The 15,186-nt window shown below is 34.2% G+C and overlaps 1 protein-coding gene across 1 annotated transcript; it reads right to left on the bottom strand.

Moving 5' to 3' along the window:
- Positions 1-1,490: 1,490 nt before the first annotated feature.
- LOC100244655 (uncharacterized) lies at positions 1,491-7,368 on the bottom strand. Its single transcript, XM_010654055.3, has 8 exons — positions 7,208-7,368; positions 6,747-7,058; positions 5,861-6,066; positions 5,365-5,715; positions 5,048-5,248; positions 4,818-4,888; positions 2,906-3,045; positions 1,491-2,007 (listed from the first exon to the last, which is right to left on the bottom strand). The coding sequence occupies exons 1-8, from the start codon at positions 7,245-7,247 to the stop codon at positions 1,652-1,654; spliced, it is 1,677 nt and encodes a 558-aa protein (XP_010652357.1). The 5' UTR covers positions 7,248-7,368; the 3' UTR covers positions 1,491-1,651.
- Positions 7,369-15,186: the final 7,818 nt, after the last annotated feature.

Raw genomic sequence — 15,186 nt, 5'->3', positions numbered from 1 at the left:
ACTTCTTGATTTCTTAAATTAGAGGAAATGAATGAAATAAAATTATATTTAAAATTAACAAACTGTGTTTTTAGATTTTTTTTTTTATTTTGTATATATATAATAAATCAAACGTGAAAAAATGATTCTTCGAAGTATTTTTTATCCCGGTTACAGTAATTTCTAGAATAGATGATAGTACAAATATTACAAGTTTGTCTAAATATAAATGAGTTAAGATTTGGAGGGCATCACACTGATTTCCATGATTGAAGTTTGATCCTGGTCAAAGAATGAAAGAAACCCTAATATAGAAATCAAGAATGGCTGACTGGATCTCTACTTGTGGGATCACATAGTATAAGGAGGCCAAGCCATTTAAGAAAGCGATGCCAAAATGTAGGAAAGTTATGGAAATACGTCAGAATCACAACTGTGATACAGACAACAGCTATTGTTTTCTTTGAATTGGTTAAATGGTTGAAACCCTCCCATGCCCAAGCGTGGATTCTACTTTTGCCCTGATGCTAAGGACCCTAGGGGCTAAGGGGCTAAGGGCTAAGGGCCTAAGGGCCTAAGGGGGGCTAATAGAGCCAATTTGTTGCCTAGGGTTTTAGGCTAATCTGCCCTTTAATGGTGGTGGGGTGGTGGGGTGGTGGGGGAGCTTCATCATTATTTATGCTTGCATTTGGATTGCCTGAGTTTATTTTACATTTTTTCTTATAATATAAGTTTGGAATGTGTCTTTTGCGGAAATTTAGGGGTTGTCAATTTCTTCTTGACCTCGTTCCACCAGACCAGTCCAGTCCACACGTAAAAGAAAAAGGCTACTAGGAAAATTTTTGAGTTTGTTTGGGAAGGCTATCAAGAAAATTTCAGAGTTTGTTTGGTTTGTATTTTTGTAGAGCATTTTGTGAGACAATTGAAAATATGAAGAATCTTTTGTGAACATTGAACCATTTTTCATATTTAAATTTCCAAATAAAATTTTGATTTTGAAAATAGTTGAGAATACCTCTAAAAGATTACTAGCTTCAAAATACAGGTCATGATTTCATAATTATTAATTTTTAACACCTTTGCCAGGATGTTGTAACAATGGAATTTAAAGAAGAGCACTCCATGAAAGAAGATGAGAAAGGGAAAATAAGGCTGAGTGCAAAGACAAAGGAGTTCAGGGCAGGGGCCAGGGATGGCTTAAAGATTAGGCCCAAGCTAGGTCCTTGGTGCTCCAGCCATTAGCCAATTGAACAAGCATTGGGAGATTTCTGAGTAATATATGCAACACAGGAGAAGGCTCCAGCATTTGAAGTCAATAAGGATGCAAACCAAAACTGACCAGGGAGGGATGGAGCAGCAGAATCAAAGAAGCAGTTTCACAGAAAAAGAAGAAACATTCTCATGACAGGTTTGTAGTAATAATAATGAGGCAGATTTCCCTTCAAAAACCAGGTTTCCTGGAATTCAAGGGGATTCACCAAAACAGAGCACAACATTAGAACAATATCAGATGAAACTCCAAGCAGAAAAATTGATGATTTCTTAAAATTATCACCTTATTAATTCTGATCCAAGAATTACATCTATTAAGATATTTTCACACACCCTTCGTCGTAGCCACTGTAGGATGTGAGGGGCCAATGAAATCGCAAAAACATTTTGTATCCATCAACTAAAAACTACCTTCATCAGGGGACACAGGTAAACCTTTCAGTACATCTCTGAGTGCATAATAATGGCTATCACATTTGTGGGCTGAGATTAAGTTGCTTGAGAGCACTATCCTCTGGAAATGTTCACCAGGATGCCGCCTGTGGAGTGTAAAAAATTCCCTACCTTCGCTATTGCTGCTGCTACTTTGAGTTTCCACATTCCTCTTCAGATAGTACACAGTCCCTGGTACAAACAACTCCTCAGGCACTTTAGTGGCAGCTGCTTCCTTTCTAACAACAGCAGAATTCTCTGCAGTTCTCTTGGAGGTTGATGATATACTGGGAGTGGTGGCAGATTCCTTTCCAAAGCGCGTGTCTGTTTGCAGAGATGAAAACGGAGGCATTCCATGAGGAATATGAATACTTTGACAATTCAGTAGAAAACAAGCATTTAAGCTTATATCACTAATCAATGAATCTATGGTCCAATATTTTGGTGACCTTCTTGCCAATGTAAAAAAAAAACATATGATCCAATTCATTAAGAATATTCCCTTATTAGCTAAAACAAATACTGATGCAATTTGGTCCAACATTGTGTGGAGGCATGACTATTATAAAATCGGTAACTAGGCTTCACAAAGGGAAGATTGAACAAGGCAACTAAACGGATTAGCACATGGGAGTAAATTTTGAAATTAAAATCTGCTCCCAAAGTTAGTTCCTTTACATGGATGTTCCTATGTGATGGATACCCAAGTGTATTCATATCCTAGATTTTGGGTTTTGTCTCTCTCTTGTATCTATTGTGTTCTGTGTCATGTACATCTCCTGTATCAATATCCATGCTATATATGTGTGTGTGTGTGTGTGTGTGTAGATAGATAATTGTCTCTCTCTTGTATCTATTGTGTTCTGTGTCATGTACATCTCCTGTATCAATATCCATGCTATATATGTGTGTGTGTGTGCGTAGTCATGTACATCTCCTGTATCAATATCCATGCTATATATGTGTGTGTGTGTGCGTAGATAGATAATTGTCTCTCTCTTGTATCTATTGTGTTCTGTGTCATGTACATGTCCTGTATCAATATCCATGCTATGTGTGTGTGTGTGTGTGTAGATAGATAAATGGATATAGATATATTCTAGACGAACTTCATTTCTGAAGCACAAGATCAGGTTTTAAAAAAAGTTGGTAGATTAATCAGTCATCATATTAGACAGAATAAAACTTTCTTGCTTCTTAGCAAGAGCAGGGCGGGGCTCACCAGAAGAACCTGTCATACTCCTGAACTTGGCGTAATCAGCAAGTTTACTAGCTACATCTTGCACCGAAGTCACAACCTGCTTTGCATTTGTAACCAAACCCATGACACTTCTCCAGTCTTCTTTCTCCAAGACAGTCATCCTGAGAAAAAACAAAAAGGAAAAAATTCATAACGCCCTTCCCATTATTACCAAACCACCCCAACATTGCTGAGTCAGTTCCAACCATAGTTGTTAACTCATAAAACATATTGTGTATCATTTTTTCTATTTTTCTGTATCGTGCATCGTATCATATCGTATATCGTAAGTTTTTTTATGTAGTGAAAATAAATAAATAAAAAATGTATGTATATATGTGCATATCTATTAAAAGTATGAAGTATAGAGTAATATAACCAACTTTATGGAAGACAATAGGATCTAAAGAGTTAAACTATATTATATCATGTAATAACATTACATGTTAAAGTTTTGACAAGTTCAAATTAACAAAATATGACTTTAATATATAGATTCATGACGTAATCCACAAAAATAAACTTCTTCAACTTTTATCTATGATTTTTAATTTCAAATTCTAACTAGGCATATGCAATTATTGTGTTGTTAATATATATATACATGCACCTTTATGTGTCATCTTCAAAGTTCCAACTTTTCAAGTTTGTCACCCTTCCTTTTCTACCAAAAAAGAAATAAAAAAAATTAACATATTAAGTTAAAAAATTTATTCACTAATCACCAACAGTTTCATCATCAACATTCAAACAATTCAAGTGAAAATTCTCCAATATTCATTGTAAAAATAAATTTACTTGACTTCTAATATGGCATTTGGCAACAAGAATGTAGGTTTTTATATAAGATTATTTTACCTATTTCTCCTTTTTACGATGAATTTATAATCTTTTAGAATATTTTAAACAATTAATATAATAAATTCTTTTAAAAAAATTAATTTGATTTTTTTAAAAAAATTATAGAAAATAGTTGAAGATGCATGTATCGTTGTATCGTTGTATTATCATATATGTATCAGAAGATACGCTTTAAAATAAGATACGGATTGTCATACGTATCGATTTCCATAAAAAAATGTATCGTATCGTTATATCATGTCGTGTATTGTAAGTTTTTAACAACTATGATTCCAACAATAAAACAAACTATTGTCAATATGCCAAGAAGTAAAATGGTTAGCAATTACATTGTCCATTCGTGAGTAATATGCATGTTGTAGAATATAACTAAAAATATGAGAAGATTCGCAAGCATATACCATATCAATGTGATATCATGGCCTAATAAGAGATATCCCTCTTCCAATTTGCAGAGTGCTTGCTAAACCTCTCAACAGAATATACCAAACCAATGGCTTCCAAAATATCCTCTAAAGGATCAAACTCAACATTCACATATCCAAACAGCAGGAATGTCAACTTTCTGTAACTCTTTAACACATTTGGCAAAGAAAATCCCAAGGGTTTCTAGCATTCTAATAGTACAAGAATATTATTCAATGCAAATGACAATGCAATTGATTCTATTTTTTTTTGGAGCTTAAATTGCTTTTTTCCACCAAAACCTTCATTGGTTTGTTTATTTGCCAATATACAGAGAGTCTTACTGAATTAAGGATTTACCTTTAAGATTCATAAATGGAAATATGCATCCTCAAAAACTTCTAGCCAGTCTAGACTTAAAAGAAAAACATTATCGCAACTTAGACATATAATATATTGGATTATTTACATTACAACATAATCTAAATAAGGGAAATATTGGCTGCATAAATACTAGTATTTACTTACCATTATTGCAGCTTAGACGTATAATATATTGGATTATTCACATTATAACATAATCTAAATAGGGGAAATATTGGCTGCATAAACACTAATATTTACTTACCAATCTGTTTGAGCAATTTCATTCCTCAACCTCATCAAAGAAGCTACACTTAGTCTAGGAATTATATCATCCTGCAAATAAGGGAAAAAATGAAAGGGGATAAGAGATGCACCAGAAATAGATAAATAAATAAATAAAAGAAACACATTAACAAGCTGAGGTCATTTTTGAAAAAGAAATGCTTCTTTTGGAGAGCTAGTTTGAATAGAATATCAAGGGCATTCACCCACCTGCACTACAACAGTTGTGACATAGTCAGAGCAGCTTTCAGCAAGTTCTTTAGACACACAAGGTGAAGTTGCAAATCCAATTGCAGAAACAATATCAGGACTAAATCCAAGTTCCTCACGCGACTTCTTATGAAGCATTATTGCTAGCAAAGAAGCTGTAGCACCACCAAGGGAATGACCCACCAACCTCAACCTAAATCCCTGTAGATGAATTAGACTAACTACAACAATCGTAAGGAACTTGTTGAAAAAGGAAAGTAAGATGCCTGAGATAGAATTTCAAGATCCAAAAACAGATAAGATGATATCTTATCCACCTCATGTTTCTCCAAGCACTTCCTTAAGGTTCCCATCTCATGATTAAGGAACCAACGGGCAGCTTCAGCTGTGCCAAAGTGGGTTGAATAGCCTTCAAATGAGACTTCTCCATCACTTGAAGTAACAACGTCAGTGATAAGGTCGTAGACCGTATGAGTTCCACGAATTCCAAGTATTACAAGTTTTTTACGAGTATCAATTCCTATGTAATATCCAGGCCTCATCACACTGGAATTCTTGACAAATTTCAGAACATTGCTTTCTCGAAGCATGCTGTATCTTGCTAGACTTGCAGCATTATCCTTATAAGCTCCTTTGGCTAACTCAGTGTGGTAAATGAGATTTTGGACCTAAAGCACAAAAGCATTACACTAATAAGAACTCTGTCTCACAGTAGGGGTAACAACTCAAGATTAGAGAACAGCATTCTATATAAAATTGATAGAAAACTGTAATGCATTTCATTCAGTGTCCAAAAAGGTTTTTAGTAATTACTATTGAATCAGAGCAGATTTGAACACCCTTAACATCCTCACATGTTTTGGCAGATGCTTGATGAAGATAAATGAGAAATAAGCCAACCGTAAGGTCACTCAGGCTCCAATCCTGTATGCCAACCTTACTTCGCTGAATGCTTGCAATGATCTCTGTAAGAGATCGGCCGCTGGGTGGAGATTTATTTCCAACTCCCTCTCCCTCTCCTGCAAATTTCTATATTACATTAGACTCCACTGCCACTGGGCAGAAACCATGATGTAGTGCTTTTAGAGACCCCCAAGAAACATATACACAAGAATCATACAAGGAGCACCAAGAAATAAACAGATGGAAAAATGAATAACAACGTGCAAAAAAAAGCCTCAACCCCTATCTACACCATATAAAAAACCAAATACAGCAATTTTCCAAAGCCCCAAGTGCCCCTCAACCAAGAAAATTTCTGAAGCAAGTGTCCCTCCTTTATGGAAAGCGGTAAAAAAAAAAAAAAAACCATTTCCTAACACCTCACAACATTTTTCAGGGCATACAAAAATTCAAGAATTTTCTACCAAATTTCTCCCTGACTTTTGCATTCACTACCACAGTGTTGGATCTGCATACACATGCAGCTGCTAGTGACCCATTCAAGAACAGTAATTTTAATGAACATGGCAAGTATAGGGTAAAAAGGGTTGTTGGCATTGGATTCCAAAAATCGTCACTTGAATAAATTATGGTCCAAAAACAATGGACCTTTGCATTTCAAAAAAGAAAAAAAAAAAAAAAAAAGGGAACTTCAAATAGAAGCTTCAATCAAAAATCAAAACCAAATCAATTCAATTCATCCAAAATCGTATCGCGGTAATTTGATACAGCCAACCATGAACTGAAAGAAACCAACCTGTTGGCAAAGCCCACCTACACAACTGCAACGCAGGCTCAAGAGCCTTGCTGAGCCAAGCTAGCTCTAATCTCCATTTACTATCACTCAAATCGTCGTCATCCGAATTATATTTGCTGAGCCTAGATTCATGCTCTGCCCTCTTCCCCACTTCAGCCCTCACAGGCAATTTCAAATCCTTCTTCGCCTCCCTCGCCTCATTGTTTTCCACCTTCTCCCCTACTTTTGACCATTGTGACTGACATCGATTCAAGACACCATACACAAACCTCTGATAAAGGTCCTGTTTCTTTGGCAAATGTGTGCTACTATCTGAACAGTAAAAAACACACAAAAAAAAAACAAAGAAACCAAAATCAAAACAACAAATTCTGGAGCTCTTCAGGATTGAACTATAGATTTGAGGTTAAATCATTTCTCAAACCCTAGAAAGAGAGAGAGACAGAGAGAAAGGGACCTACAGATGCTGTGGAAGAGACGCATGATGCTTCGATTGGCCATTTCTAGAGAGAGAAACAGCAGTGATGTCCGTACATTTTTCTCAAGCGGCTGCGACGCGGCAGAGAGACAACAGAAGAAAAGCGGTTGCTAGACGAGGATGGAATTGTAAGTACGTCAAATTCTGAGGTTGTTTTGTTCATTTCATCTCTTAATTGGGCTGGGCCAACTAGAAACGATGGATTTGGGCCCAAGAAATAGAAAACGATTTAATTGTTTTTGGATTGTGGTATGTAAATATAAAAGAAGCATTCTATATTCAAAATTTCCCCTTTTTTGAGTACGAAGGTTGTTCCGAGGCCCGTGAACCGTTAGTTAATAGCCTATTTTTTTTATTTTTTTTATTTAACTTTAATTATTTAATAAAAATTTATAAAAAAATTCATTTTCATCTTTTTTTTTTTTAAAGGTTGTGTTTGAATATATTTTATTTTAAAACACTTATATTTATTATATGATTATATTAATATGCAAAATCATATCTATTTTCTTGAATAAAAAATAAGATTAAATTTTATTTATTTCAAATTGTAATTTAATGATACACAATCTATATCAAAATTGGAAAAAAGCTTCTTACAAATGAATAAATTATTTATTTATTTTCTATATTTATTATTATTAATATTTAACTTTATTCAAAATTAAAATTAAGTCTTATAAAAAATTAATAAATCTATTATTTATTTTTTATATTTTTCTTATAAATTTATTTTCCTTTTTTCTAATTAGTAAATTCAAATATGAACTCAGGTATATAGTGAGGGATTTAAAATATTGAAATAGAAGAATTATGACATGTTTATACATATCTTCTAATATTAATATTTTGAATAAAAAAATAGATATTAAATAAAAAGTAATTAATTAATCATAATGAATATAATTATATTTAATTTAGTTTATTTTTTTATTAATTAATAAACAAACATATTTTATTATTTATTGAATTTTGAAAACTAAAATAATAATATTATTCAATTAAGATTTCCAACTCTTATAAAATTAAAATAAAAAATGTATGTACTTTAATCATAATTTTCTTTCATAATGTATCAAGGCTAAGTATAAAAGGAGAAGCATTTATAAATAGTGAAAAAAAAATATAAGATGGTGTTTATTTTTTTACTTAATTCTAAATAGAACCTTAATGTTTAATAGTGTTAAATATTAGGTTGTTTGTTTTTATAGTATTTTATTTCTATTAAGTATTAAAAAATAAAGAAAATCCAATATATTATTTTTTTTCTATTTATTAAAAACTACATATTTTGGCTTTTTCTATTTAATAAAAAGTTTATAATAAGTTATGAAAAAATAGAAAAACAAACAACCTAAATTCTGAAAACAAATTGCATTTAATAAAAAACCAAAAAAACAAACACCACCTTAGTCTTAATTTTTTGACACTTATCGTAATAAGAAAATTAGTATGTTTTAAATTTTTTTTTAAAAGGTTAAAAATAGTGGAAAAAAAAATTGCAACAAAACTTTTATTTCGGCTTTTATAATATAAAGATGTTTTATTTAATAATTAAACGATGGATCCACTTATCAGTTAGTTTTTAAAAATGGAAAATAATAATTTAGAAATAGGTTTGATTGTCATTATAAGGCATCATTTGAATAATTCAAATCAAAGCAATTAGATGTCCTATTCAAGCTTATATGATATGATGGATCAATAGCCTTAAAATATATATATAAGAAGCCTTTAAAAAAAAGACACTTAAATAGCTTATCCATTATAGTTATAGTTATTTTACACATTTTTCATACCAAAAATACTCTTAATTAACGTATCTTCATGATTTTCAATTTGGACAACAAAATGAGATGATAGATGACATCATTGGGTATCCATTATAGTTATAGTTATTGGTTTACCTATAAAATTTTTATTTGTTGATTGGAATTATATTGCATTTGAAAGCATTTTATTTGAAATGCATTTAGTTAAAATATTTTTTTAAAAAGTACTTTTTGAATAATCATTGATCAAATATTTATACAAAAAGTACTGCAAGTGATTTTTCAAAATTTGAAAAGTATTTTCTAAATTTTGTTAAATGCTTACTTTTTATTTTTTATTTTAAAAACATTTGTTTATACTATAAATATTTTTTTAAACTATTGTCAAATATACTCTTTAAGTCTTAACATAGTTTGATTTAAAGTTAGCTTTTTACTATAGTTAGTAGTTGTGTTTAATTGTTGTTGGGTGGTATCGATGGTTAATATTTGTGTTTGATGTGATATTGTCTTTATCGATTTTAATTTTGTTTGTATTTGTAGACCCCCATTTTGGGGAGACATCTCTACAGCCCGATTATGACAAGTGTCATCGTTTGGGATGACCACGTGTCACTCCAGGACTGGTTGATAAGGTATCAAGTTAGTGGTTTTGATGGCCAATGGAAGCTTGACACGTGGAGATTTCTTTCAGCAGAAAAAGCTGAAAACCGTTGAGGATGGCAGCTGCAGAGAGTGGGGGGGGGCTTTTGGTGGCTGTTTCTGCAGAGAGAGTGGGGAGACCGTGAGAGATATTTTTAGGATGATGCAGCTGCATTGAAGGTGAGTTTTGGGAGATTCTGGAGGGGCAAGCTGGATATTCAGAGTCTGGGGGAGAAAGAAGAGGGAGAGAAGAACCAGAGAGTTAGAGTTTTCCAGAGAAAAATCAGAGGATGAGAGAAAGGTAACCGGAGGGAGTATGTTTGCTTGAGAGTGGTGGACAACTTAAGGAAAGGAGGAGCCGAGAGTGAAGGAGAAAGATAGAGTTGAAGAGGCGAGAGGAGGAACAACTCAAGAACTTTGAAAGAGCATCTCCAGGTACATTGGTGGTAATCTCTTGGACTATTCTCACTCACTCTGTTTTCTTTCTATCTTACATTTTCTCTTGCTGTCTCTGTTTTCCTTTCTGATCCTTGGTTGGTTGTTCGGGTATAAGTGTGATGTTGTATTACTTTCCTCTGTATTTTTGCTTATTTGGATATGGCTCATTCCCCTTATGGTATTTATTTTAAACTCTCCTGATGCACCACTGGCCAGAACCCTTGGATCTGAATATGAAAGGGGATCCCACTTATGCTTTGCTCACTCTGTTTTGCTCTGTTCTGAGCACGTTATATCCCATTCTTTCTTTTTTCATACTTCTTTACTTCTAGCACCCCAATCCATATCCCTTTTATGGCTCACAATTCTGGGTTTATTCCGAATGATTTGGCTGTGCATATTCTGATCTGGGCTCGAGGAGAGATGGCTATGTATTTCGGCTCGCCATCATAGATTCATGGTTCCCAGTGGACGAGATGCATATGGCTCTCAGGGTGCCAAATGAGCTCAATAGCAAGCAGCCAACAGGATCAATCATGCCACAACCAAGCCCAAGCCAATGCATTCATTAAGAGTTTGATGCCGGTGCACTGCTATTGGTCCATAAGGGAGGATGACAAGTGCAGGTCAATTAAGTTTGCTGTTGACTGGGGCAACCGCCATAAGCAGAAGGCACGGTCCATGGGGAAGGCAGCCAGTGATTTTATCTAAGAGGACTTGAAGATGGACAAACTACATGTTTCATCTTTTAAACGAATATGCTAAGCTGTTGAAGTTCAAGCCCACTATGCCTGAAAAAGCTGTGGAGTTATATTTTCGGAACGATGGACCAAGGCATGTCTTTAATGTTAATGACGTGATCAGGACTGTGCGCGCCATGTCTATAACTCAGCTGTCCTCAAACGACGCCGGCGGCGAAACACCTCCGCCACCTCAGCAATCATTTCCATCTGCTGCTGCCCTAAGCTTCACCTTTCATCAACAAGAACATGATCCAACTTCTGTTCATCATCACCCATGCCGAAATGGTTCTTATCATGATCCCCTTCAAATCCCTCTCCGAAATCTGGTCGTCATGGCTTTGGGTCAGGTTAAGCATGGTAAAGGTCCTGTCGCGACCCAGAAGTTTGCTGGTATTGTCTTTGTGGTGTTTAGGTCCAGCATTTGCAGTATGATGAAGATCCGGAGTGCCTGCCACAGTTGAGCATCGGTCTGCTGCAGCTGCATCAGCCACTACCTCAGCCGCCGCTGCAGCAGAGTGCGTGCAGCACTTCATTATAGCCACAGATTCATTGAAGTTGAACGTGGTGGCAGTGGACAATGGTGTTCCTATCAATTGGGATCTCATCAGTAACTTCCTCTCTGATCTTGTGCATGGAGCCATTGAGGTTTGTGCCCAGCTAAGACCAACTGTTGACATCTCGGTGCATGCAGACGCAGTTTTCATTCGCCCATCATTGCGCCAGTCTAGTAATTAAATTTCGGAGATGGTTAGCTTACTTGGGGATTTGGACTTGCTTGGAAGTCTTGCTGAAACTGAAAAGCGTGGCTTGACCTTTGATCAATTTGTGACAATTCCTGAACATGATGATTGGGTTTGACATGGTCGGTACATCTACAGATGTAAGCCGTCATGCAGGAACTTATGAACGAGTTCTAGAAACCCAGATTGCTGGCGCCATAATTCAGACGCCTCAGCTTGACGCATACACTGTCCACAGCTGGTGGTAGATTTGTTGGTGGAGCAAACCTCTTGGATCCAATCTATGGAACTGCAAAAATGGTAGATCTCCTAGTGCCCGAGTCACCTCATACCGGTTTTGCTGGCCAGATTACAATGACGCTGGTGTAATGGCTGCTTTGGAAGCAGCCATACATGATAGGATTGGCTTCCTCTCTTTTTATAATTGCCTTCAGATCTCGCGATTATTTCTTAAACAGCATCGCAATTGGATCTCCTCATGCTGTTCGGGATGGTATTGTTGCTGTTAGTGCAGCCAGGAATGAAGGACCCAAGCATGTGGTTTCCTGACCACAACTATCATGAATCAATGTTTTCCACGTTCAAGAGAATCAATGCCAAGGAGCATGTGGTTGGATGGTACAACACAGGACCAACACTGCAGGAGAACGACCTAGATATTCACGGACTGTTCCATGACTATGTTCCTAATCCTGTCTTAGTCATAATTGATGTCCAACCAAAGGAGATAGGAATTCCCACCAAGGCTTATTATGCTGTTGAGGAAGTGAAAGAGAGTGCAACCCAGAAAAGCCAGAATGGTTCAAGCAGCTGACTCACTACCTAATCTGGTGTTAGAACTGAAGCAGATTGCAATCTTGTCAGGATTTGCATCCCTTAATGACCATGTATATCAAAGAGAGGCACCTGAAGTCGTTTCCTTTTCTACGTGTTTAAGGATTCAAAATGATGGGGTCTCTTCTTTCAAGAGCTCTCATGCTGACTTTTGGTTATGATTATCCTGAATGCTCCAAAACTATGGACAGGAATAAGCCAGTAGCAAGCCAATATCAAGTAAACTGGAAGCAGAAAATGCAAATGCATATTCTTCTCAGAAAGTGACTGTCATTGAGGAAGCAATCCGGGTTGAGGATGATGAATTTTGTGAGGAAGAATACTCATGCGGTCTATAGTTTTGCTTCAGTTGCTTATCAAAGACACACTCGCCTTGTTCCTGTTTGATATGGGGGTTTTGAGCCAAGAAGTACCGAGATGAATCAGAAGCAGTCAATTGGATCACAATTCATATAAAGCCTTGTCCAAAGTGTCACAGACCTGTGCAGTAGGTGGAACTAGAACCAATGAGGGCGCAATACTAAATACATCTCTGGACCCCCATTCCTACCAGGCCACGCATGGCCACTTTCAGTATGTGCCACCATTGAGCCACGTGTCCCCTTCCCTCTGTTTCATCCTTGTTAGGTTTTTATAAATAATCTCGTACTCCTATTTCTCACATCTTTTTCAAATTCAAGCTTTTAAATAGTTTTCCAACCTCTAAACCCTTTAAATAATTTTAGCTTCTTCAAATTCTCATCCTTAGAATTTTTAGGATCACTCAAAATCTCTTTTTAATAAAGTTTGCTTCCACTTTCTATTCGGCAAGCAATTTTCAAATCCTTCATGATCTTTTAAAATGTTTTAAAAATAGGCAAGAATTAAATTCCGTAATTTCGAATAATGGAATTTATGGAATTAATTCATGCAAAAATAAACGGGCTTTGGTGGGGGCCCCACATATGTGAATTGACGATTGATTGATTGTTTGATTGATTTACTTATCGTGCGTGTTTGATTTATTTTGTTCCATGATATGCACTTAATTATATCTTGTTCGTTGCTCACTGATCCTGCTTCATGATAGCGCATTTGTCACTGGAGGTCCAGGTATGCACTCATTCTCATTTTGATTATTCTCTATGCATGCTCTTATTGTCATATGTGTAAGTTTGATTTGAGTATCTGCTGATTTCCTCATTGATTGCCACGTCAGTTTCAGTCTATTAGTATAGACCCGACTTTAGGGACTTAGAGGGGTGCTACGGTCCGTACCGTACCTTCCCGATAAGTAACCTGACCCCCGAACCCGATCCGATTTTTCGCAGATCGTCTTTTCCAAAATAAGGAGTCACATTTAGGGTTTTTCTTTCTTATTTTGTTTACCCTTTTAAAAATAAAACAAAAATAAGTGGCGACTCCAAGTCATTTTCTTAATCAATAAAAATCATTTTTCAAATAAAAATCGAGTGGGAAACGCATTCGAGCAATCGGAAATGCGGGGTCCACAGTATTATTATCAAATTAGTGTATCAATCAATTAATAGATGTAAATTACACTCTATAAGTGGTGTATGGTTTACAATTGTATTAATATCAAAGGCATATAATTTGAAAAATATTCTAAATATGAGGTGGTGTTTATTTTTTTACTTAATTCTAAATAGAACTTTAATATTTAAATATTAGGTTGTTTGTTTTTGTAGTATTTTATTTCTATCAAGTATTAAAAAAATAAAAGAAAAATCAATATGTTATTTTTTTTGGCTTTTTGCTGAAAGCAATTTAGTTTTAGAATTTAGGTTGTTTGTTTTTCTACTTTTTCATGACTTATTATAAAACTTTTTACTAAATAGAAAAAACCAAAATATGTAGTTTTTTCTAAATAGAAAAAATAACATCTTGGTTTTTTTTACTTTTTAATACTCAATAGAAATAAAATACTATAAAAACAAACAACATAATATTTAACACTATTTAAGCATTAAGGTTCTATTTAGAATTAAGTAAAAAAACAAACATCACCTTTGTCTTTTTCTATTTATTAAAAAGTTTATAATAAGTCATGAAAATTTTTTTAACAAAAAGTAAAAAAAAAAACACCCTCTAAGGTGGTGTTTGTTTTTTTTTTATTTAATTATAAATAGAACCTCAATGCTTAATAATGTTAAATATTAGATTGTTTGTTTTTATAGTATTTTATTTATATTAAGTATTAAAAAGTAAAGAAAAACCAATATGTTATTTTTTTATTTAAAAAAAACTATATATTTTGATTTTTTTTTTATTTAGTAAAAAGTTTATAATAAGTTATGAAAAAGTAGAAAAACGAATAACCTAAATTCTGAAAACAAATTGCTTTCAGCAAAAAACCAAAAAAACAAATACCACCTTTCACTTTCTCTATTTAGTAAAAAGTTTATAATAAGTTATGAAAAAATAAAAATAAAAACAAACAACCTAAATTATGAAAATAAATTGTTTTTATCAAAAAGTCAAAAAAACAAATACGAAATCTTTATCAATTTTAATAAATTTGAAAAATAAATAGAAGAAAATTTACTTAGTTTGTATCTATAAAGAAAGTTTCATTTAAGGTTAGGTGTCACCTATTTACCCATGTACTTAAAAGGTTGTTGAATCACATTTAGAAATCAATGGTTTTAATGCATGAATATAATGAAAGAGATAGATATGTTGTACACACTAAAATGTAACATCATCTCATATACTATGTGTATTTGTCTAACGACTTGATGTCTCGATGTACATGGAAGCTTTAATGTGAATACATCAATGGAATAATACAAA

The sequence above is a fragment of the Vitis vinifera genome, chromosome 7 (genome assembly GCF_030704535.1).
Source record: "Vitis vinifera cultivar Pinot Noir 40024 chromosome 7, ASM3070453v1".
Classification (NCBI taxonomy): Eukaryota; Viridiplantae; Streptophyta; class Magnoliopsida; order Vitales; family Vitaceae; genus Vitis; species Vitis vinifera.
The sequence above is the reverse complement of the archived record's forward strand: the minus strand, read 5'-3'. Positions and strand labels throughout refer to the sequence as shown.

Excerpts from the sequence above, each read along its gene's own strand:
- LOC100244655 (XM_010654055.3), bottom strand. The coding sequence starts at position 7,247 with ATGGCCAATCGAAGCATCATGCGTCTCTTCCACAGCATCT. Across the intron at positions 5,249-5,364 it reads AGTGCTTGGAGAAACATGAG|GGATTTAGGTTGAGGTTGGT; the intron begins GTGGATAAGATA and ends ATTCATCTACAG. Across the intron at positions 3,046-4,817 it reads GAAATTGCTCAAACAGATTG|GATGACTGTCTTGGAGAAAG; the intron begins GTAAGTAAATAT and ends GTTTTTTCTCAG.